At 32.7% G+C, this 23,873-nt stretch overlaps 2 protein-coding genes and 1 pseudogene across 2 annotated transcripts; all 3 read right to left on the bottom strand.

The window, feature by feature from the left end:
* Positions 1 to 9,806: 9,806 nt before the first annotated feature.
* Positions 9,807 to 11,503, bottom strand: LOC145638443 (zinc finger protein ZAT9 pseudogene; annotated as a pseudogene).
* A 4,034-nt stretch (positions 11,504 to 15,537) lies between these two features.
* LOC145640648 (zinc finger protein ZAT9-like) lies at positions 15,538 to 17,241 on the bottom strand. The gene has a single exon (XM_081691890.1). The coding sequence runs from the start codon at positions 17,089 to 17,091 to the stop codon at positions 15,538 to 15,540; it is 1,554 nt and encodes a 517-aa protein (XP_081548016.1). The 5' UTR covers positions 17,092 to 17,241.
* Positions 17,242 to 19,049: 1,808 nt separating this feature from the next.
* LOC145638442 (putative expansin-B2) lies at positions 19,050 to 20,699 on the bottom strand. Its single transcript, XM_081689408.1, has 4 exons — positions 20,452 to 20,699; positions 20,116 to 20,228; positions 19,688 to 19,875; positions 19,050 to 19,427 (listed from the first exon to the last, which is right to left on the bottom strand). The coding sequence occupies exons 1-4, from the start codon at positions 20,636 to 20,638 to the stop codon at positions 19,103 to 19,105; spliced, it is 813 nt and encodes a 270-aa protein (XP_081545534.1). The 5' UTR covers positions 20,639 to 20,699; the 3' UTR covers positions 19,050 to 19,102.
* Positions 20,700 to 23,873: the final 3,174 nt, after the last annotated feature.

Below are 23,873 nucleotides of genomic sequence, written 5' to 3'. Positions count from 1 at the left end.
TTAATGCTTATATATAGCCCTTAAAATAAATAGTTCATTATTAGTAAATTGTTACGGGTAATAGTTTTATTTATTGATCAATTAAAAATAACGTTTCATACATATAGAGGGAGTATCTTAAAGTAAATTAGGAATCCCTTATTAATCTCTTGTTTTGTTTTTTTTTTTTCTCTGAGGAAAACAACCGAGATAATATTAAACCTTATAATATATTTGTGCTAATGTATTGGATATGTTTTTTTTTTTTTTTTTTTTTGACATAAAAGGTGTATGATGAGAATTAATCTCAGGATCCTTTTGGGAGTGAAGCTCTAACTACCTTAGCTATCACTCACTCTCAATATATTCAAACAAAAGCAATGTTGGAAATTATATATATCATGGAAAGTTTTCTTTTCTAAAAATGCAAATATACAAAGATTGAGGATCATATAGGAGGATTGTGGACTTAGGGGTTAAAAGTTGGCAAAACAACATTCGTATTTACATATATATTTGGAAATTTTGATTTTAACCACCTCACAGAAACACGAAAATTGCTTTTACCACCTCCAAAAAAAAAGTTTTACTTTACCACCACATAAATTTCCAAATATTTGGTATTACCACCACTTAACTGATTTCGTTTAGGAATCCGTTAAATGGGTCCATAAAGCCACGTGTCGTGTTATTATTGGCCAAAAAATGAAAAAAAAAATAGAAAAAAATTAAAAAAAAAAAAAGAAAAACCTAAAACTACTCCGCCACCACCACAGCGCCACCACCGCCCTCTCCCCAACCCAACACTTCCCTCCCCAAACCCACCACCGGCGTCGCACCACCAACTTTAAGCCACCTGAACCCTCCCCCTCCCTTTCGCGCAACCCTGACGTCCCTGAAAACAACAAAACCCAAAACCCTCAAAACGGCCACGAATCTGGCCACAATGGCCAAAATCGACTGGTTTTGGGGCTTAGTGGCCTTAATCGGCCGATTTCGACCTTTTAAGGCCGGATTCGTGGTCGTTTAGGTGGGACGAGGGTTTTGTGTGTTGGTGGTTTTTGGGGGCGATATGGTTGCGGGAAAGGGAGGGGGAGGGTTCAGGTGGGTTGGGGCTGGTAGTGCGACGCGGGTGGTGGTTTCGGGGAGGGCTGTGGTGAGTTTGGGGGAAGGCGGCGGTGGCGCGGGGGTGGTGGCTGGGGTAGTTTTAGGTTTTTTTTTTTTTTTTTTAATTTCTCTTTTTTTTAACAAATAAAATGCTGACACGTGTTACTGTTGGCTACACTTAATGGAATTTTTGGATGGAAACCATTAAGTGATGGTAAAACCTATCTTCGTGTTTTTTATGAGGTGGTAAAGTAAAACTTTTTTTTTGGGAGGTGGTAAAAGCCATTTTTGTGTTTTTGTGAGGTGGTATAAAACAAAATTTCCTATATATTTTATCTATTTATTATCCAAAAGTAATTACAATACAAGTATTCATTTACATTATTTTATGCATTTCGTTATTCATTAACAGCCTAACGAGGCAGGGGTGATTTAATGAAAATATAGGGATAAATGTTACTCCGTAATATTTTTCTAAATGTAGGTGTTGCTTGGGTTTTTCAAATGTCTCTTCGTGCATATCACTCCTCTTATGATAGCATGAGAATTTTATGATGATCGAAAATATCGTTTGGCATCAATGTGGTTTTCTGTTTTTTGATTTTTTTTTTTTTTTGTTTTTCAAAATCCTATAATATATGTCATATAATGAATTATAAATTAGTCAAACCTGTTAAAATCATGATAAATTTAAAAACTGACAACTAAAAAGTGAAAACATCTTTTTCTTTTTTCATGTTTTTGATTTTTTTTTTGAAAAATCTGAAAACAAAAAACGACGTCATACAACTGAAAGTTGCTCATTTTTTTTTCTTTGATTTATCTACTATATCAAAATACTTCATGGTAAGAGTATAATGTTGAAAATAATTGGAGAAAATTGTATCGGGTAAATAGAAAAACAAAGAAGCGCTGAATTTGGGCCTAATATGGGAAACTAATCTCCAGCGGTTGGAAGTTGGGTAGTATATATATGGATAAGTAGATTGTCAGGATAACAAGACCGTTATGTCCAAAGCCCATCGAATATAATTCTCCTTACATACTCATATAGAGAGATTAAGGCTAGTAAAAACATAAGTAATGAGATTAGAGTAGACCCACCTAACCAACTAACTATAATCAAAAGGCAAAAAACAACTACGTAGTAATATAAATTGATAAATTGAAGGCTTGACTAAACTTTTCATTGTACTAAAGAATATAATTTCATTAAATTTAAAGTATATGGTTTCCAACATGATAATTTCCAAGTTTTTACCTATTAAACATATGAAGAAAAGAGAAAAGATACAGCCTAGAGGGCTAAAAAGTTTATGTACAAAGAGGTAAAAAAAAACAAGGTATTCTTAATAGTTAAGTTAAAAGTTCACTAATTACCCTTAGATGGCCTTTTTTTCGACTTACAATATTAGTGTTTTACTTTGTCAACAAAAAAAATAGGGGTGTATGGAGTGTTACTTTATCAACACCAAATAGACCACTTGTACTAGGTAATTGTCTTACATTTTTTTTTTCTTTCTAAAAGTTGTCTTTGAAGAAATTAAATTGAATTTCATGGATAAACATTTTTTTTTGGTGTTTTTTTGGTAATAATCTAAATAATTATACGGATAACAATCAAATTCAACGCATCTATTTCAAAATTAATCTAACTCAGCCTCCTCCTCCGCTAGCCTAGCCGACCCGGCCCAAAATTGAGCAGATTTTATCGAGCTTTTACAGCAATTTTCAATCCGAACTTGGGCCGCCCTGAGCAATCGGACTTTAATTTCCTTGACCTAGCCCGAACACGGCTCGGCCTGCCATCCCTAAATTGATCACCTCTAATTGTTCATAATGCAAGATCTAAACTAGATAGTGTAAAACGAAGAATGTCAAAAGAACATTAAATCAGCCCAAAAGATGGAGTAGAACATTCATGCTTGGCCATTTAAATCAATCAATAAAGTGGGAATTAAAAAGGAAGATCGATCATAGACATTTGACTCATTCCCCATTTATTGACTAATATTTCAGTGCCATGTCTTGCCAAAGTCAACAACCCGGCAAAAACTTTTTAAAAGAGTTGTCACATTTTGTTGGTTGATTTAAATCTCCTTTTTTATAAATAGGGTCCACAAAATTTATTTAAAATTTTAAGCTCGACCAACTTAGTAATACTATAGATCTACGGTATAAAATTTTGGCGAAAGCGAAGACGTTAAATAAAATAATTAAAAGTAGAAATATATTACTGTAACTTGAAATAAATATTAATTACATTAATTGATGCGTGATTTTGATATATAATTTCAAATTAATACCATTTTAGAATATATTTTAAAGGGTTATCCAACACCTCAAAGACATTCATTAGCAAAATCCTAATAATTGTATGTATATGAGCTTGTAAAAGACGCACTTATTGGAGTTATTTTCCATGACGACTTTACATGAAGAATATCATCTACTCTATTATTCCTTTCTTCAATATAAATATAACCCTTATTATTTACTTTTTGCATTGAGTTTGTAATATTGCTTAATGTACGATGAGATAAAGACCAACCCACCGACTAGTTTGAGACACCAATCAATTAAGCTAACAACTACTAGTAAGTAGCTAGTAAAGCAATTATGCTAAGCCTTCATATTTGGCTTCCCTTTCTAAATGGGTTAGCAAGTCATTAGTGTTTGGACCAAACTTATTTATGTTCTATCCCATGCCGACTTGTATTGTTATTAAAGATTTGACTATTGGTTATTGCAATATTGCGTAAGTGGTACAAAGTATAACCTAGTTATATATATAACAATATATATATATATATTTTACTTATTAAGTTATTATAGATATGTATGTGTAAAGGTTTTGAGTAGCGTAATGTAAGTTAATAACTAGTGAGTATATATTATTGTGAAATTTAAAATGATAAGCAATAACGCAAAATTAGAACTTTAGATTATTGTGAATCTGCGATCAATTATCAGTATATATTGACAATATTAGGACTACGTACTGTTTTTTGACAAATGAGGCAAAAAGACATTACAATTTATAAATAGAGGAAGAGGATTCAAACTATCAACTTATGTTGTAATTAGAAGGGAATTTTTTCAATAAGTATTTTTCATCCAAAACTTAATCTTCAAATCTCCTTTAATTCAGTGATTTTTTTTTGTAATTAAAGGATTAACCGATTAATCAATTATATCACTCTTACTAATAAGCTAGTAAATTAAATCTGGCCTCCATAGTCCATTCTACTCAAAATTTACGTTGCCCTAATTGCGGTATTGGTCAACTCAAAGGAATGGACCATGGATTGACTAACAAGTAGCTTTATTAGGTTGAATTTATTCTTGTTCGTCCGTATATTTCCGTGAACTTTCTTTATAATTGATGATCATGGTTCAAGCATATTAATACCGTAGTTAATAATGAAAGTTATGTTTTTCGTAAAAAAAAAAAAAATGAAAGTTATGTTTTACTTTGTTTTTATTTTATTTTATTGTAATTGTATTTTTTTTTTTGGTGAAAATTTTATTGTAATTGTATTAAAACATGAATTACTAACAAACCCTTGTATTCCGTACTCCCTTCTCCACGAAAAACCCTCATTGCTGAGAAATGAGAATGATTAAATGAAAAAGTGTGTTTTATACTCCAAACTTATTCAGAAATGTACAAGAAGTCAAGAATAGATGCATACAAAAGAAAGTACTGGTACTAAACTGTTGGAAGTTCTTGATATAATGCTAGAGTGTTAGGAAAAAATAAGAGAGAGAGAGAGAAAAACAATGGAAGGGGAAAAGTCCCACATTGATTGGGGAGGAAGGTTTTTCCTTGTTTTTATAATGTAGTGCTTTAGCACTACTTAGTTGAGTAAGTTGGAGGTGTGTGTTACTCCACACACACACACGCGCGCGCGCCGAGCCGGGTCGGCTCGGGCCTCGGGACTTGGGGTCTTGGGGAATGCGATGCGCGGGCGTGGGTCCTTGTTATCTTTTTGGAGAAATTTTATTTCCTTTTTCTTGTTAACAGAATATTCCAAGTATCCGTTTTTGACTGTTGGGATTTTCTGATTAATCAGCCATTAATCCCTTGATTTTAGCTGATTAATTCACTCCCTTGTTTCTTGCCTCGTTTGTTGACTGACTAGATTAATCTGGTCATCTTCTTGGCCAGGTTCTTCCCACCTTTTATGCTTCCCGTTTTTCCTCTTCACCCTATAAATATTCGGTGGTTTTCTCAGCCAAAATATAACACACAATCAGTCTTCTCTCTTCTCTAAAATTATTTAAACACATGTTCTTCCTGTTCTGTTTTCTGGGCAAGTATTCTGAGTTCCAGTCGGGTTTGTGAGTGCACATAAACTCCGGCGCCGTGCTTATCCTGGAGGGCGACCGCAATTGTCTACTGCACCGGGAGGTAGCGCGGAATCGTCTTTTAGGTCAGTGGTTCTCCACGACGCGGCTATTGTCAGTTTGGTTCACGCATCAAGAGATAAGTTATTTCTGTTTATTGCTTATTAGTATAACATAAACTACTTATTATGCAAGAAAATTTTATAAATTCTGCAACGATCGATTTAAATGTGAGATTGCGGCCATTATTAGTGCGATCATTTTAATTGGTCTATGTTGAACTTATCTATAGTATACGGAAATCATTGTATATATATTTTTTTGGTAGGTAAGATGAAGAGCCCTTTCGGGCCAAAACCCCTCATACCTCTTATGGGTCAACCCGACCTAGATTATCGTGCTAGACCATTTGGGAAAGTGGGGGAAGGTACGGGAATCCTATCCCCTAAATTGTCACTAGTGAGGATTAAACCTCCAACCTCATGGTTGAAATGTATTCTCCTTTTCACTAGACCAAACTTAGTTCGATACACGGACACTATTGTTATGTATTGAATACGCACATAGTACTTATCCCGTATCCTTTTATAAGGCATGTTAACTACTCTTATTATTTAGTAAGTTTTAGTTAAAAACGCATTTACGTGGAGTTAGTTTTAATAGAATAATGGATTAACGGTTAGTTTAAATATAAACTTCTATATTAAAACAAAATTTTAGATATACTCGCTTGAAAAAAAAGAGTAATTAAATCAGATAACAATCCTAAGACACGAATTGAATAGTTAATTCGTTTGGCATCGTTGTGGTTTTCTGTTTTTTGGTTTTTGGTTTTTTAAAAGTATACAATATATGTCACATAATGAATCAAAAATTATTTAGAATTATTAAAATCGTGATAATTTTGAAAACTGACAACAGAAAAGTGGAAACACCTTTTCTTATTTCCTGTTTTTGGTTTTTAGTCTTCAAAAAAACAGAAAACTGAAAACAAAAAATGATGCCAAACAAGCCCTAAACAATCCATAACTTAAATGTCGTTTTTATATAGAAGGGGACTACGAGACCGATGATATAGCATATATGTAAACAAGTGGGTATAATTCATGAATAATTATTATTCTTCTGATCCCCTAAAGATATAAAGCTTATTGAAGAAAAAAGGATACCCATTGGCCATTTCCATATATTGATCCTTAAAAAAAAATGAGGCAAGCATCCATTATTCAATTTAAAGCCACTAAAGTTCTTACTTCTTACAAACTTATTAAGGGAAAGCAAAAGATTTATCAACATGTCACTCTCGATTGGGTTTCTATTCTCTAGCTAGCTCTAACTTATTTACTTAAAAAAAAGTCCTTAAAAATAAACGGCTATTTCACCAAATGCCACTGAGTACTTTAAAAATTCACCAAATGCCATCGGACTTTTCAGAATTCACCAAATGCCACTGAGTTTTTAAAAAATTCACCGAGTGCCATTAATGACTAACGGCAGTTAACTCCGTTAGTCATTAAGGCTAATTATGCCACGTGGTGTATTCTAATTGGTTCACTTTATTATTATTATTTTATTTATAAAAAAAAATTAAAATCAGAAGTTTTCAAAAAAAAAAAAAATCAAAAAAAAAAAACCCCAGCCACTCTTCCCACCGCACCACGGCACCACCGCCCCTACGCCAGCCCAACCCCTTGCCCCCACCCCCACCGACGACCAACATCCTCTTTGGTGTCGGCGGCCACCCTTCCCCCTACCCCTACCATCTCCATCCACCTCCCCCCCTTAAACCACCATCCTCGACACCCTAAAACCCCAAAATTGAAATCTCCAAAATCGAAACCCTAAATTTCGATTTTAAGGTTTTCGATTTTGGGGTTTAAGCGAGGTGGTTCAGGGGTTGGAGATGGGAGGGGGAGGGGCGGATTTGGTTTGCCGGAGCGGGAAGGGATCATTGGACGCCAACAGTGGTGAGTGGAGGGGGCTTCGAATTTGGGATTTAAGGTGTCGAAACCCTAGATTTTGATTTTTGGGGATTTTAATTTAGGGTTCCGGCGTGGTGGTTGAAAGGGTGGAGCTTGGAGGGGATGAACTTATTTGAGTTCTCCGACGTGGGGAAGGGGGGTTTGGTTGTCGGCGGTGGGGAGGGGAGGGATTTTCGAGAGAGAAATAGAGTTTGTGAATCGCGGGAATGGTGGCTGGGTTGCGTCGTCGGTGCGGGCTGGCTAGCCTGGGTCGTCGGCGCGATTCTTCAAGGATGGTCGCCGCCACGGTGGGGACTGGCTGGAGGCGGGGATATGGTGGTGGCAGTGACAGACGGTGGTTGGGGCTGGGTCATGGTGGGTGGTTTTTTTTTTTTTTTTTTTTTTTTTTTAAGTAATTAATTTACTAATTTAATAAGCAACCAATCATAAGCCACCACGTGGCATAATTAGCCTTAATGACTAACGACCGTTAGTCATTAATGGCACTCGGTGAATTTTTTAAAAACTCAGTGGCATTTGGTGAATTCTGAAAAGTCCGATAGCATTTGGTGAATTTTTAAAGTGCTCAGTGGCATTTGGTGAAATAGCCGAAAAATAAAACTACATACTAATTGGCGCACTAGTGCTCCATTTTAATTATCTTTTTACCTTATAGTGTTTAAGGTTGAGCTCAAAAAAATGACGTGGAGGTGTGGAGCAGCTGAGTAAGGGAGGACATTAACTATTCAAGGCTAAAATGTTTTCTCTACGCCACTAACAATGCGTGTTTGATGGCCAATATAGTTACTTCGTGTACATATATAGCACCCCTTTAACAATAGTGCAATAATACCGATTTTTGATTGTATAGAGAGTCACAAAGAGTTTAATATGTACTAATGTACTCGTATGATCTTATAAGTTGAGGCTTGACAGTTGACACCTATCAGCATAAATTTACAATACACAGTGTAATTTTAATATAAAAAAATGAGAAAAGATATTTGAAGATATTAACAGAATCCAAGCAATAGATGGGTAACTTTAGGCATGCACCAAATCAAAGGGGCTGAAAAAGCAACATAAACAGGGGTATAGGCAAAGCTTTTGGGTGCATCATGCAATATGCATGGCCCCAAAGGATAGACAACAGAACAATTTAATCAATGGAATAATACCTTTACTTATAAGGGGTGGTGGAATCCCCACCCTATTTATAATTTTATTTTATTAATATTATTCATAAATTTATATGTTTTTTTTTTTATTTTTTTCAAAAAAAGTGCTACTAATATATATAATGGCCTGCATTACAGAAAAAATGTGCTGAAAAATGGGGACAAATGAAAGCAGTAAACTGGTTGCAAGCATTGATTATAAATGAGTGAGTGTGAACCTGGGTTTCTCCATGCTTTTCTACAGTTCTATTGTTGGACTCATTACCAAACAAACCTCATACCTACCAAATTTAGTAGTCCTACTTCAACTCCAACCCCCCTTTTTTTTAAAAAAAAACTTATCATAAAACATATTCCAAGGAAATTTAGGTTTGAACTTAAAAATCGACAAAATTTATTTTTAACGAGTATTGAAAACATTAGTAAATTAATAATTATGGATCAGTGATTATTAACTTTTTACTCTGAATCACGCACAAATCATCAGTTTCCACTAGACTAGTAAATCAAAAATCATTTTTTTAAAAACTAATTAATAGAAACGAGTTGAAGAGAGTACGTATGATCAACCTAAACGCGGACCAATAATTGATAACCTAGGTCATTTTGGTGAAGTACTAGGTAAGCTAAGACATCTACACATGTTTTATGTTATAATGCGTGTGAGGTTATACCATACGGAGTAGTACAAATTAAGCAAATCAAAAACTTAAAAATGAGTACATTATTATTAGTACATATACTGCATTATCTTAAATGACTTTTTGTTACACTATGATGAGTAGTAGTAGTAGTAGTACAAAACTACAAATACTGAATAAATAATTTGTGGAAAAGTTGTATTATTAAATATAAGGTAACAGTAATTAGAAAAAAAAGAAACAGAAACTATGGTATATGTACATGTCAATATGTCATTAAACAACCAAGAAAATAACACATTGCTGATCTTCCTACTGCTTGACCCAACTGTATGATACAAATTTGACAGGTGGAACTTACTATTTTTATTCCCCTAAAAATACAAGGTTCTTATTTATTCAACTTTTTTCGGACTGACCTTTTCCTTCCCTTTTTTTTTTTTATTTTTTTATTTTTTTTTTTACCTTTAAAAAAAATATTTAGAGTATAATCTCAACTTCCCAAAAAAAAAAAGTAGTTGGAATAAACTAATTGGAGAGGCAGTTAGCTAAAACAGCTGGAAACTAGGAACAGTCCTTCTTCAACTTCATTAAGCTTAAACAAATCTCAACTATACTAATAAAATTACTTAAAGCCAAACTTAATTAGCAAATGAAACTGAACTACATACCACTACTAATGTAGTAACTTAACTAATTAATATAATTCGATTTTCGAAAATTTAACCCTACCTGGCTAGATAAATATGTTTTTCACGATTACATTAATAGTAATGAGACAGTCGTATCAATAACATCAATAGTACTCATAATAGTAGTAATTGATAATTACAGACAAAAGATCAAACAAATTTGTTCCAACCCTTCAAAAAAAAAAAAAAAAAAATGACTAAGTCATATGATAAACTCAACTACTAGCAAAACAATGCTAATTAAAGTTGATCAATACTAATCTTTTTGTTTAAAAATAAAAATAAAAATTACCTTTTGACTTTTAAAAATTTTGTTGATCAGAAATGAACATCAGAAACAGCTGAATCATCTTCATCTTCAACAGATGCAGGAAGATTAAGATCAATCAAACTATCACGAGTAATAATCTTGGTTATCTTACTATTATCAAGTAAGTTGTTGTTATGATCAACCCCATTATTCGAAACTATAACATGAGATCTTTTGTGACCACCAAGAGCTTGTCCAGAAGCAAAAACTCTTAGACAAATTGGACATTCATGAACCTTCTTTATCATCGAATCTGATCCATCATCCACTCGATTTTCGTCTTCGTTAGTGTAATCATCAGCTCTTTGCTCAGATTCATTAACTCGAAGTTTCTTATGACTCGCTCTGTGACCCCCTAATGCTTGGTACGATCTAAAACCTTTGTTACATGTATCACACTTGTATTTCATCTTCTTGTTATTATTGCTGTTCTTCATCGTTGTTGTTGTTGTTGTTGCAGTAGTACGCTTACCAACTGAGCTATTCCACTTGTCACGAGACATCATCATGAGACAGAAGGCTAAGTCTTCATCGGAAGTTACTTCCGTGATCGAGCTACCTGGTGGGTCCGCCTCAACATCAACCGCACTCGAACCACTCGATTTATTCCTACCATCCTGAACATAATGTTGTTGTTGATGATGATGAAAGTAGTGATAATCAAACGAAGTTGAAGAAGCCGGTTTCTGAAGAATCCGCTTTGATCTTCGCTTTCGAGTAGGATGATTCTTCTTCATAAACGACTCCGTCTCACTTTCTCTATCTTGTAAAGTAACAAGTGAAGATGATCCAGTTGGCTCAACGACAATAAATTCATCATCACCACGAGTTGCAAACTCAACCTCGTCTTCGTGTTCTGAATCACTCGATGATAGAAAGTGTGACACAGACGATGGTGGTGGAGATTCAGTCTCCGACACCGTTTCGCAGCTAGGTGGTGGTGGTGGTGGTGAGTCGGGTTTCGAAGCGATACCATGATTAAGCATGTGAAACCTCATGTGCCCTCCTAAAGCTCTCCCATTTGCAAACTTCTTTAAACAAAGTTTACATCTATGTCTCTCCATTTTTTTTTGTTCCTCTTGTTTAGAAACAGAGTAATCAAGGTAAAAACAGAGTAAAGAAGAAAAAGAAAAAAAAAAACAGGGGAAATTGAATTTGAAATAGTATATAAATTAAGCTTAAAGCTTATAAATTTGAGTACTTTTTTATTTTTTGAGAATTTTGTAAGAGTGAGGGGTGAACTTTGCGTGAGGTGTGTTTTTTTTGCACAAAAGTTAATGTGAGAGAGAAGAAGGTGGAGATTGGAAGCTTATATGAGTAGGTGACAAGCATTCCTCCACCAAGCTCATTTATACCTTTTTTTTTTCTTTTTCTTTTTTAGTTTTTTTTTTTTTTTTTTTTTTTTTTTTTGGGATCTTCTTTTAAGTGAGGAGAAACGGCAAACGTAATTTATGAGGACTTAATTACGCGTTTATGTGCATGAAATCATAAAAGAACAAACATATAACATGTTTATTTTCAAAGCATTTTTATTTTTATGCAATTATGCCCGTTTCTCTACTTATGTGTTCTTGATTGATATGTTTGATTGTTTTTAATTATTTCCATTCCTTGTATTTCTTCTAATTTAAGTATCAATATTATCTTGTATTTAAGAAAATAAGCACGATGTGATATGGAATTACCATGATATTTGAGATTACGATTAATGATATTTGATTTGGAGCTAATTACATTATCATAGAAGTATCGTAAAGGATTAATATCTGGTGTTTTACAATCAGCTAGAATCATATGTATCTTGAATGATTTTTTTTATTTTATTTTTTTCTAGAAAGGAGATAGAGTATCCCTATGATTTTATGATCAATAGTGCTTCACAAAGAATATTTCATTTTGCTTTGTACTTGATGTTTTTATTATGTATCCGTGGGCGTATAACAATAATGCCCAGATTTACATTAATACGATTATTCTAGCAATAAATAAGTTTTTTTTTATACAATAAATATTTACTCTTATTTGAACTTTTAAAAGTTCATTTTATAGTTATTTTGAAGGATTTTTTTTTTATTTTTTAAATTCATAAAACTTACATGTGCCCTTTAGCTCATTATAGACAAGCTAAATATTGGTGGTATTCTTATTGTCCCATTATAATTATTATTGTAACTTACATGTGATACAATATCCTAATTTATAATCATGATTTGTTACTTTTAATAGATTCATCTTCAACTGATGTTTGACTAGCCACCCACAGTCCCACACTCAGTGCAAATGTTCATTAATTTGTGTTATATAGTATGCTTGTTTTGCATCCCTTAATATGTATAATTGTATATTAAGTTAGAAACTACTACATGGAATAGTTACTTTGTGTTAAAGAGACTATTCAAAGCTTTATTAGGTTGTGAAGTTTCAATTTGACTAAGAATAATTAACGTTAATTAATGTATTTAATTGTATTCACCAAAGAGTTACTAGAAGTTAATATATACTTAATTATATACAAGTATTAAACTATTTTGGCCTTACTTTATTTTGTCAAAAGATGTAATCAGCTTCATGTAACCTTGTAGCAATGCTCCACAACAAGACGAAAAGAAGAAATGGGTGTACCTTAACATACACTAAAGTTCACGGGGCTATGACCTAATAATAGTTGCAACAACTCAAATATATATCCACATGTCAAAGCCCACTTTGTTGGTTTTTAATCAATTCATGATGTAATTCATGATCAACTCAACACTAGATAAAATTAAGTTCGATTCCTAAGTTCACACTTGATGATCCTAAAAATAACACTAAACACGGTTTTATTACTTTGTCACGATAACACTATATGTCTATCGCAAACTGTAGGATGCTTATAGTCATAATAATTCTGTATTTACTACCTTTGCCTGTTTAAAATTAGCGAACAGTACTAAATACTAAGTAGATAAAGATGGGTTGAAGATTTGTACACTCTCAAGAAGGAAAGTTTAAGATGTAGTTCCTTGTAAGTGGTTTTGTTCCTCTAAAATTGGATCTTTTAGCTAAGCATAATGGAAAATGAAGGGTAGGAAATAAGTGGGAAAGTAACCACTTAATCCCCAATATTAGTGGAGCATTCTTTGGGGCGAGAGTAACTTCCTTTTTATATTAAGGGGAAATAATAATAGACTAAGTCTTAAAAGTCTACTTGTGATTGTCCTTAAATTCTAACATGGAGAGCAGCTTATTTGTTGTGCAAGTGGTACCAAACTTATTTTAATTTTGTTGCAAATTTAAGATAATTACTTACTAAATGACCAAATCACACTTTATTTTATATAGATTAGTAGATAATTAAGGAGATTAGACCAACTGAACGTGATGAAATGTCTAAGATTAAGTTGGAAGTCGTAGTCTAATAATGAAAAATATGGAATATGTAAGAAATGTTTATATGATATACTTGTAGTTGTTTGGAGTTTTAAGAGCACTATATAGTATTGTGTTTACAAATTACAACTTGGCATGAAGTACATATTGTGTATTTGATTTTAATACTTCTTTTGGTTAAAAGTAATGGTCCAATTCAAATTTAATTCGCATGCTTTAAATCACATGCTTTATTGATTAAACTTTATTACGGTATTTTTTCCATTTGGTTAAAACACTTAAAAATGGTCCAAATACTCAAGTGGTGAGATATTAATTGGAAAATTCATATTGTGACTTTGAAGTTACAGATTTAAAGTTTAAACCCTACCATTTACTTCTACTTAGAAGTAATTTTCTACTTTAAAATTTACTTTGTATTACGGAGTATAAGATTTTCTTCAAAATGAGATAGCATATACGGAGTACAAGTAGAGCTTTGCCTATGATTGTCTACAAATAGAAGAAGCATTAATTTGAACTTCTTTGCATGAGTTGGAAGGAAACAACTCTACTATAATAAACAGTGGGCTGCACAAATCAGCACAGCCCATTCCAACATGATGCTTCATAGGTCTGCTCTTTTGCTGTACCAAATTTAGTAATTTAGCTATTCTTAACGTCATCACTGTGTTTTCATATCACAAAATTATGAGTCGAGTCGAATCAGGTCGGATTAGAACATACAATAATAACATGAATTCTTAAAGTATGTTATGGTTAGTCATGTGGAAGCATGGAGCACAAAATAACATGTTTTTATAGGGTTGAACATATATAGTAACTAAATTAGACACTTTAGTATTTTATTTAGCAAGTTGTCTGCTAATTAAACAACCTCAAATATCAATGAAAAGTATCCACACGTACAATTGACTAGAGCTTTATGAAATTTACAAAGTTGTTGCGCGTGAGATACCGACTCTTGTAAATTAGATTTTTGACTAATGACTATTATCCGAAGGGTGGGCTTAATTAGGAGCAATTAGTAATTAATTTAATGGCCAACTGTTGTTCATAATGGTCATAGTTTGGACACTTTCAACTTTCTTTGGATGGTTGCTAAACTAACATCAAATAGGTAAAATGTAAAGCGATTGCGACTACTGACTAATAATAACTTGTCAAGCCATGACTTATAGGATTGGGTTGTCAAGCTAGCCTAGTCCATTGGTTACTTAACGTGACACCATCATTGTACACTTGTATATACTTATCTAGTTATCTTCACTTTGATCTTTTATCTTGCCTTAGCATAGCTAAAATCGTTTAAAATGATGGGGTAAATTTAATATTTATGCATAATGTCAAATACCAAATTTCTTAATCTCTAAGCTCAATTAGTTTTTATTTGGCAACGAGGAATAATATACAAAACTACTACTCGTAACTACTGAATTTAAATAATATTATATGCTCATGTTATACATATCAATCAGATAATTTAATTTAGTCTAGGGAAGATAACTTGTCACAAAGAGTTGGCTATTTTATTTGAATAATGTTGCATATTATTGTCAAATTAAACCAGCTAATCTAGTATAATACGTTCACTACTATGTTTTTTAAAATAAAAGGCAAACAAATCATAAAATGTCTGATAAAAATACACTTTGATACATTAAAAAAAACTGTTCTTGACTTATTTTTCATTGTTCACAAGAATTTTATAATCAAATATTTGGTGGATGGTAAGTCCATACTTCATACAAACTCCCATCAAAAAATATATAGTGTATACTATATACTAAAATTGCTATATGATGTTGATGAGTATATATAAATTAATTACAGTGTATCAATTTCATAATAATATACCTAAACATATTTTCTCTCTTTTTTTTCCCTTCTTTTTCTATGAATTTTATGGTGTTTTTGATTGAAACTTAAATATATATAGTATATAGTTTATGGGCTGGCTTTAACTGCATTACTTGGACCAATCCCTACTTGTAACCAAGGAGATGTGCTACCATTAGTGCTCATATTATCTTGTTCACATAATTTTGCTAACTTCACCTTACTATCTGCCTCATCATCTGCATTATTAGGCATATTAGACTCAATAACACTAATATTGTTAGTGATCTTCTTGTGATCACTTTCATTTTCGACCTCGTTTTCATAATTAAGCCCCTTATCTTGGTGATGAACGTGACTCTCTTGCTTAATTTCTACATTAACACTTCCCCAAGATTGTAAGAGTACATCGGTTGGAACTCGAAAGCTCAAGGAGTTCCTAGGGTCTCTTTGGATCTTAAGGATGTCTTGGTCATTTGTGGCGGGGAGGTTGAGGTCCAATGCTTTTTGCTCGGAGATTGAGAGATGAGGAGTGAAGATGGGAGGCGGTGGCCTTTCGTGAACTTGCTCGATTTGATCATGAAGTTCTTGAAATCTTGTTAGAGTTGAAGTGTCCGGAGCATTAGAGGTAATCCAATGACATCTTTTGTGACCTCCTAGTGCTTGTCCTGAAGTAAATACTCTATGACAAATTGAACATTCATGTGATTTAGTTTTAGGCCTCTTGGACATATTTGTTAAGGATGAACTTGATCCACCACGTTCGAATTGGTACGTGGTACATGACTTAGCCGGTCTCATGAACTCGTGATCACTACCGCCTCCTAAAGTGTCTTCCTCCCCATTATAGCTATAATCTTGATCAACTTGATCCATTTTCGCGGCGAAACACCCTTTGACTTTTTTATGACTAGCCCTATGACCACCTAATGCTTGATGAGAAGTAAACGTTCTACCACATGCCTTACACTCAAACAAGCCTTTAGGGTTAGTATTATTACTAGCCACACCTTTGGCCTTAACATCAAAAGGCGGTGGTCCTCTTGATGTCATGTATGGAGCTATGAAGCTCATTGAATGTCTCCTCTCTTCTTCCTTACTCGCGGAAGCACTAGACTCATCTGGATGCTCCACCATCACAGGGTCTACCGCGGCATTAGACAACATCATAAGACAGTTTGCAAGGTCTTCCTCCTCGCTAGAAGGGCAATTAGGTGTATAATTTTCAACTTTTGTCCTAAATGATCTTTTCCTCTTAGACCATCCGGAGGCCTTGCTCCCACCAACGTCGTCTCCATCGGATTCAGGCGAAGACAAAGGAGATTCAACATCATTAGGGTTACATTTACCATGATGTTCTATGAAAGTATTCCATGACAAAAATTCTTTCCCACAATTTTCACAAACTCTAGCACTTCTTAGCCTATTAGGGTTTGTCCTTAATGCATACATACGCTTATTACTTGGCGGTGTGTTACCTCCACCACTACCGCCTTTGTCCTCCCAATCGCTAGCCGGATCATCATCATCAAAGACACCACTCTCGTCACCAATTCCATGAGCCCTCATATGACCTCCCAATGCCCTTCCACACATGAATCCTTTCTTGCAAATTCTACAAAAATGTTTGAAATTTGATTGTTGTTCTACAACCAAAGACATTACCTTGAGTTTCTTTTATGAACAAATTACAAACAAATCAATAAACAAACTTAACAAATTAAAACTCAAAAAAAAAAATAATCAATCATAAGAGAAGATTAGTAACAATATGATGAATGAATGGTTAAATAAAAAAATTTATGTACATGAAATATAATATAAGATGTGAAATGATATTATAATGTAGTAGAAGTTGTATGTTTGTATGGTGAGAAGAGAGGTAAGAGTCCTAGTTTTTAGTTCAAGTGTTGGTTGGTTAATTGTGGATGAGAAAGAAAAGGGAAAAGAGTGAAGTTGAGAGTATGTGACACGTGTAAGGAGGATGTGTGAGTTCTTAGCTTAGGAGAAAGACTTGTTCTTTAAATCAAGCTTATTCTTATAATTAATTTAATTAATTAAGTAGTGCTAATTTTTGCATGCTTTACTAATACTAGCTAGCTCCTTTTATTTATGGGGTGGAAATTCTAGCTATTTTGACTGTTTTGAGAGAAATTTTCGTTTGTCCATCCATTAAAATGCAAGTCTGTTTTAAGTAAGAAAAAGAAAAGGGAAATTAAAGTAGTTCAAACTTTTAACTGATTAAAGTCTATTCATATCCCTTAAAGTCCAAGTCAAGAAAAACAACCATTAAATCTAATGCTTCTCCATGTATATCGCTTGTTTTATTTGGCTAATTTCACTTGTCGATCATATCAAGTTCGTTTTTAGGGTGTATTATCTTCGGTTTATTTTAAGTTATCAAAACATATTATTTTGTTCATATTTGTTAGAGTATTGGGTTTATTGAAACTTATTTTATTTGGACTTAAAATCAAGACAATCTATTACATAATGCAGATTGACAGATTGTACATTATCCTTAATCTAACATGGTCCTATACATAATACATAAGAGTATAAGACGTATGGAAATCGTGATATATTTATAAATCATAATTACATGTCGTTATATTTGCATTCATTTTATTGGAATATAATACGGGGTACAAAGGATAAATGATGTACAAGTACAATAGAATTAGATCGTAGATCATGAATAGTTTCCGTATCACCCTAAACACTTCAACTAAGACTGAAACTTTAAGTTGTTAAAAGACAAGTCTATTAGCTGAAAACTTTAACTGAACTCTTAGGATCAAGAATTCAAGATTGAGAGTAAAAGACTACAAATTTGTAGTTTGCGAGAAAGTGTACTAAGCCCATTGGGCTTATTTCATTCAATGGGCCCAAAAATGCCTACTAGGCCTTGTTCAGCATAGTTCAGTTGTAAATGCAAAATTTTGAACACCGTCTTGAAAGAAGATGTGTCAAATTCACATTACATTTTACCTTTCACGAAAATGCGAAGTTTTCAATAAATTTTAAACATGGTCTTGCAAGAAGATGCATCTTATTTCACATCGTATTTTATCTTTTTACAAAAATGTTTAAATTATTTATTTATTTACTTTTTTTATTTATGATGTATAATTAACTCCATAAGAAAAGATGGTAAAAAAAAAAAAAAAAACCCTATTAATATAACCTTTTTGAGTTTTACTACATGGTACTTACAAGTTACAACTAGCTCCATATAAATTGTTGCTAATAAGATTATAAAATTATTGCAAGTACATAAAAGATTACAAGAACTATATTTGTCTTTTTATAACCCTTTCAAATGACACACATTCTCTTAAAGATAAATGATATTCAAAGTAAAGTAGTGTGACTAGTGACCACACTTTCAAAATATAAATGTGTACACAAAAGTAAAAGTTTACATTATATTTAGATAGATTCAACATTATAGGGGATGGTGGGAACAATTTCCATTCCACAACCTACATCCAACCAACATACAATACACACACCACTATATAAGCCACCTCTTATATATATCGGGGCTACATCATAAATCACTAGTCTCGTCATATATAGACATGTTAAATGCAACCTTGATGCGAATAGTCTCCTAATTTGTAATTTTCGGAAAATCATAAACACACGTATGATTATACGGAGTATTAAATTAGTTATTGAAATTAACATGAGAGCGATAGGTTTGGCCCGGGTTCCAGCCCCTAGGGATGACATTATTTAAGGTAAGAGTGTCTCCAGACTGAGCTTCAATTAATTCCAAAGACAAAGGAGGATGAAGACCATTATCTGCATTGACCTCCCAAACTGCACCCCATGATTGTTTTAAGGGGATCCATTCACCAGATTGTTGCTTTAATTTCACACTTTCAATTCCTAAACCATCGGTATACTCGATTGTTGATGCAAAGTAGTACGGGTTCGAACCCGGATCCACTCTTACTTCCACGGTTACTCCCGGATAGTTGCATTTAACCCTGCACCAATTATATTTTCATCAGAACTAAATTAATCATTTAATTCTATATAATTATATACCATATCTATCTTTTTATAATTACGTAACTACGTACAAAAAATTATTATTCTGTTAAATTGGTTCCCCCAACCCTTCAAAGAGTCAAAGTCTTAGGGGTTGTGAAATGGTTGTACATCTTATGTGGTACAGTATGCAATTGTTGTATGGAAAATCTTTCGAAAAGTGACATGAGTGAATTAATTACTCGTAGTTTCTTACTTTTGGTATTGGATGTGAAGAACACCAGCATCACGTAGTTTTTCAGCTTGGCCAGGCTTAGCCATGGCTCCAAAAGCTGTTCCACTTAAATCGAAATGAGGTTCGTCCGAAGGGCAACCTGGACATTCATCTGTTATCGTCACTGTCACTGGTTTTCCCGAACATGCTTCATTTTCCGTACATTTTACCTAGTTCGACCCAAAAAAAAAAAAATATACAATTTGTATACCATCAATTTTCATATATACAAACACATATAGTCAACATTGGTGGTACATTTAATTTATTTATCGACTGGTTTTTTTAAGGGGTCAATAAAAACACGGATTCTTAACTTGTAGTAAAAATTTACAATCAAATAACTAAACTCGACATGTTTGTATAAATAAAATCATCAATAAGTTACGTTTAAACAATGTTATACTAACCTCGTAGCAAACTCCACATCCGTCACCAAAATTATATAATGAGGATCCAGCTGCCGTAACCATACCAGAATACGGAGGTTTATCCACCGTATTCGTATACCCACATGCTCCACCTACGTATAGTATAGTTATTAATACAACAATAATCAATCTGTTTTATTTTAGTCTAAGATTAATTTAATTTGATGAATTAGGCATTTTCCTCTAAACAAGTTTGTAACTAAAATATAAATCATACGTCTTATTATTTATCTCATAAAGGTCGGTTACATGTTAGACAACCTGTATTAAATAAAAGAATATGGTGAACCATAAAAGGAGTAAAAAAAAATGTACCATCGCTTCCGGCGCCATCAGGACTTCCATACCAAGTAGCACCAGCAGGGGACCAATTGGAATAAGAGTCATGGTAATATTTGGACACATTCAAAAGTTTAGGGTTGAAACAAAGACAACTATTAAAAAGAAGAGCAAAATTCAAAACAAACACTAAAGAAAAGAGGTAATGAGAAGGAAGAGCCATTATTATGATGAGTTTAATTAATTACTTAGCTATTTAATAAGTATAAGATGAACAATTTAGTACTTAACTTTGTGATATAAAACTGCTAAAAACTCACTCTTATTTATAGTGAAGTGAGGAAGAATTGTGATCTTCGTCATCATCTTAATTTAGCCATTAATTGTGGAAAATCAGTATAAGTCACCATCAAAACATTAATTAAAAATAATGCATGATAATTTTTTTTTAATTATTTAATTTTTGTACTATCTAAAGGCTTCATTTTCTAGCATGTGCACATAAAATATAATGTTAGAAAGTAAACCCTAAACATGCATAACATGACATATATAATAAGATAAAATTATAGTTGTAGCAGCAAAGATGGAAAGTAAATCTTAATGACTTGACTTTAGTGCACCATATTCTTAAATTAATTTACATTTCCATGAAATTTGCATAATTTTCGCAATCTTTTGATTTCACTCAAATTGATTTTGTATCCTTAGAAATTAAATGTGTGACATGATGTGATTTAGAAATGAACCTTTCACACCTCTAATAATTTACGTTTACCTATCAAATTGTGCATTTGAACCAAACAACTAATAGTTAAATTGACGCAAGATTTGAAGGTTATTAGGGCAATTCCAACGATAGGGATATGGTTCATGTACGTAGCTGAATTGCCAAAATTTGAGGGATGTTGTCTCTTGTTTCAACCAATTAATTTGATTGTGAAGTTGAGTCTACGTAACCAAATAATGATGCAATACTATTTCGCTTGACACTTATCGAAATAGGTTATAGGGGATGGGATTGAAAAAAAATTATAAAGTCATCGTAGAATGATTGACAAGCGAAACCTATTGAAATATCGCAATCTAAAATTTAATTCTCCGTAGTCTTAAAAGTTATGATAGCCTAGACATATAAGTATAGTAACACTGACTAATAAAAAAGCTACGAGTACGTAGCTTAGTATCTTCTATATCTTACCAGTCGTCTAAATCTATGTACTTAATTTTCGCTTATATATTCCTCTCTACTATTTTACCTCAAATTTTATATAAATAAAAGAATTAGAGCGAGTAATACAAAGATACTCCACATGTTGCAAATTATAGATATAACCTACTAAACCTAACGTGAAATGTGCACAACTTAGTGAGTACATAGCACATAAAAGAATAAACAACTACTACGAGTATTAGAGACCCTTGTACCAACAACCAAAGTCATTAAAAGTCGATCTTTGTAATTAATTTATAAAGAGTACAATAACACCGGTAAATAAAACAATGAACCCGATTTCTTGACAACATATCCAATCATCTTTTGTATCTTTAATAAACGCAATAAAACACATTTTGAACGGTTGAAACAGTGATTAGTGAAACATTTACTGTAACATCATATGATTTACTGTGTTAACAAAAAGTTTAAGCAACAAAATAACTTCTTAATGCAAAATTTTCTTACTTAAATTACGAAATAATGTTTGTGGGCCTTTTGTCCATTTAAAATAATTGATCCCTTTAATAGGGTGACTTGAGCCAAGTACGAGCGTACGTACTTTTTAAAAAAAATAATCTCCGGTGAAATTGCCGTTAATGGTGGTTATTGACGGTTGATAAAAGTGACATTTATTTAATTTTTTTTCCAACTTGATCTTTTCATATATTGTGGTAGTTGGTCTACTGAATAATGTGACTCATTTCAACACTAGATACAAATAGTCATAGTCTTCCATATTCATTGATAAATATTAATGACTTAATTAACCATGACTTCTAGTAGGACCAAGATTGTTTTATGCCTAAATTACAAATTAGCAGGTTTTCATACATAATTGAGAATTGTATTCGGATTTATATTGTTAGTCAATCCAAATATTTGTGATGTTGATTTTAGTGATATAAGAGGCATAAATCTATTGTGTATAGCATACTTGATAAGTTGGTGTGTGCATTTCTAATAAATTTTGCCGCCTATTAAGAGTTTACATTAATTATATTTCAATTTGCAAATATGTTGTATATAAACTAAGGCTTCTATTGACCTAAATTATTTATAACAAAGATTTTTATTGGTATAATTATCCATGTGTAAAATTTTCAAAATTTTGAAATTTTATTGGCAATACAATGGCTTCAATTATGTGAATGAAGTAAAAAATGGAGTAATTTGATTTAGATACTTGTAGATAATAACAAACAAATAAGTCTTTTTGTTTGTCCAAATTTTATTGTTACTAGGGTGGCCAACGCGAACATAATAGATATTCTGAGGTAGATAATTGTAGAGAGGTATGTAGATATGAAACATGTGATTTGCAAGCATAATTCAAAATGTCACAATTGTGCCACAAAGTTTCATTAATAATCTTTGTTGATTTTCATACTTGTCAATGCACAACTTTAATTATTTAATATTGTGAAAATTCTAATAAGGCACATCTAACATAATCTCACTTGACTATATTTTACTAAACATATAAATCAACAAAAATCATCAAATTAACGAGTGTAAATAAAGAATTTATAAATATTGCAACGAAATTTAAACAGAGGAAGTTAGTATAGAGAAACTCAGAAACTTTGCCATGTGCCTACGAATACTTTATAGTATGGACTATGGTAAGCTTAACAAGAATGTCAACAAGCAATAATAAATTGGATCTTTATTATGGGCTTTATAGGTCACTATGATGTGGTATGACTTGATCCTAAATCAGCCCATGTTCTGCATGGGCTCGTGGCGGCTTAGTTTGTGGGCTTGCTATGCGTTGTTGGACTTTAAACATGGGCTTTGTTTTCTAATATCATGGGTGCAGTTGCCAAATCGTGTTCCCGATTGTGTGTGTATTTTTTTTATTTTATTTTTTTAAAGACAATGATATTTACGAGTTTCGATTTCAGATTTTAGACATCAGTCTATGAAATTTTAACCAACTTAACTATTTACTCGGTGACATTTATAGTAGTTTCAAGTATATAATTGTATTTAATCAAGGAATCATTTGGTTAAGTATATTGGACGACTTAAGGGCCCGTTTGGTTTAATGTAAAACATTTTCAATGGAAAATTAGTTTTTATGGAAAACATATTTTCAAGGAAAAACACAATTGCAAATTAGTTTTCCTTTGTTTGGTTGCATACAAGAAAAGTCCAAGAAAAAAAAAAAATAAGAGTGGAAATGTAAGGATGAATGAGAGGGAAGTAAAAAAAGAGGTAAGGAGGAGAGAGGAAAATG

Source organism: Chenopodium album, chromosome 7 (assembly GCF_948465745.1).
Source record: "Chenopodium album chromosome 7, dcCheAlbu1.1, whole genome shotgun sequence".
NCBI lineage: Eukaryota > Viridiplantae > Streptophyta > Magnoliopsida > Caryophyllales > Amaranthaceae > Chenopodium > Chenopodium album.
Note: the sequence above shows the minus strand (reverse complement) of the source record. Positions and strands in the feature narration are given on the sequence as shown.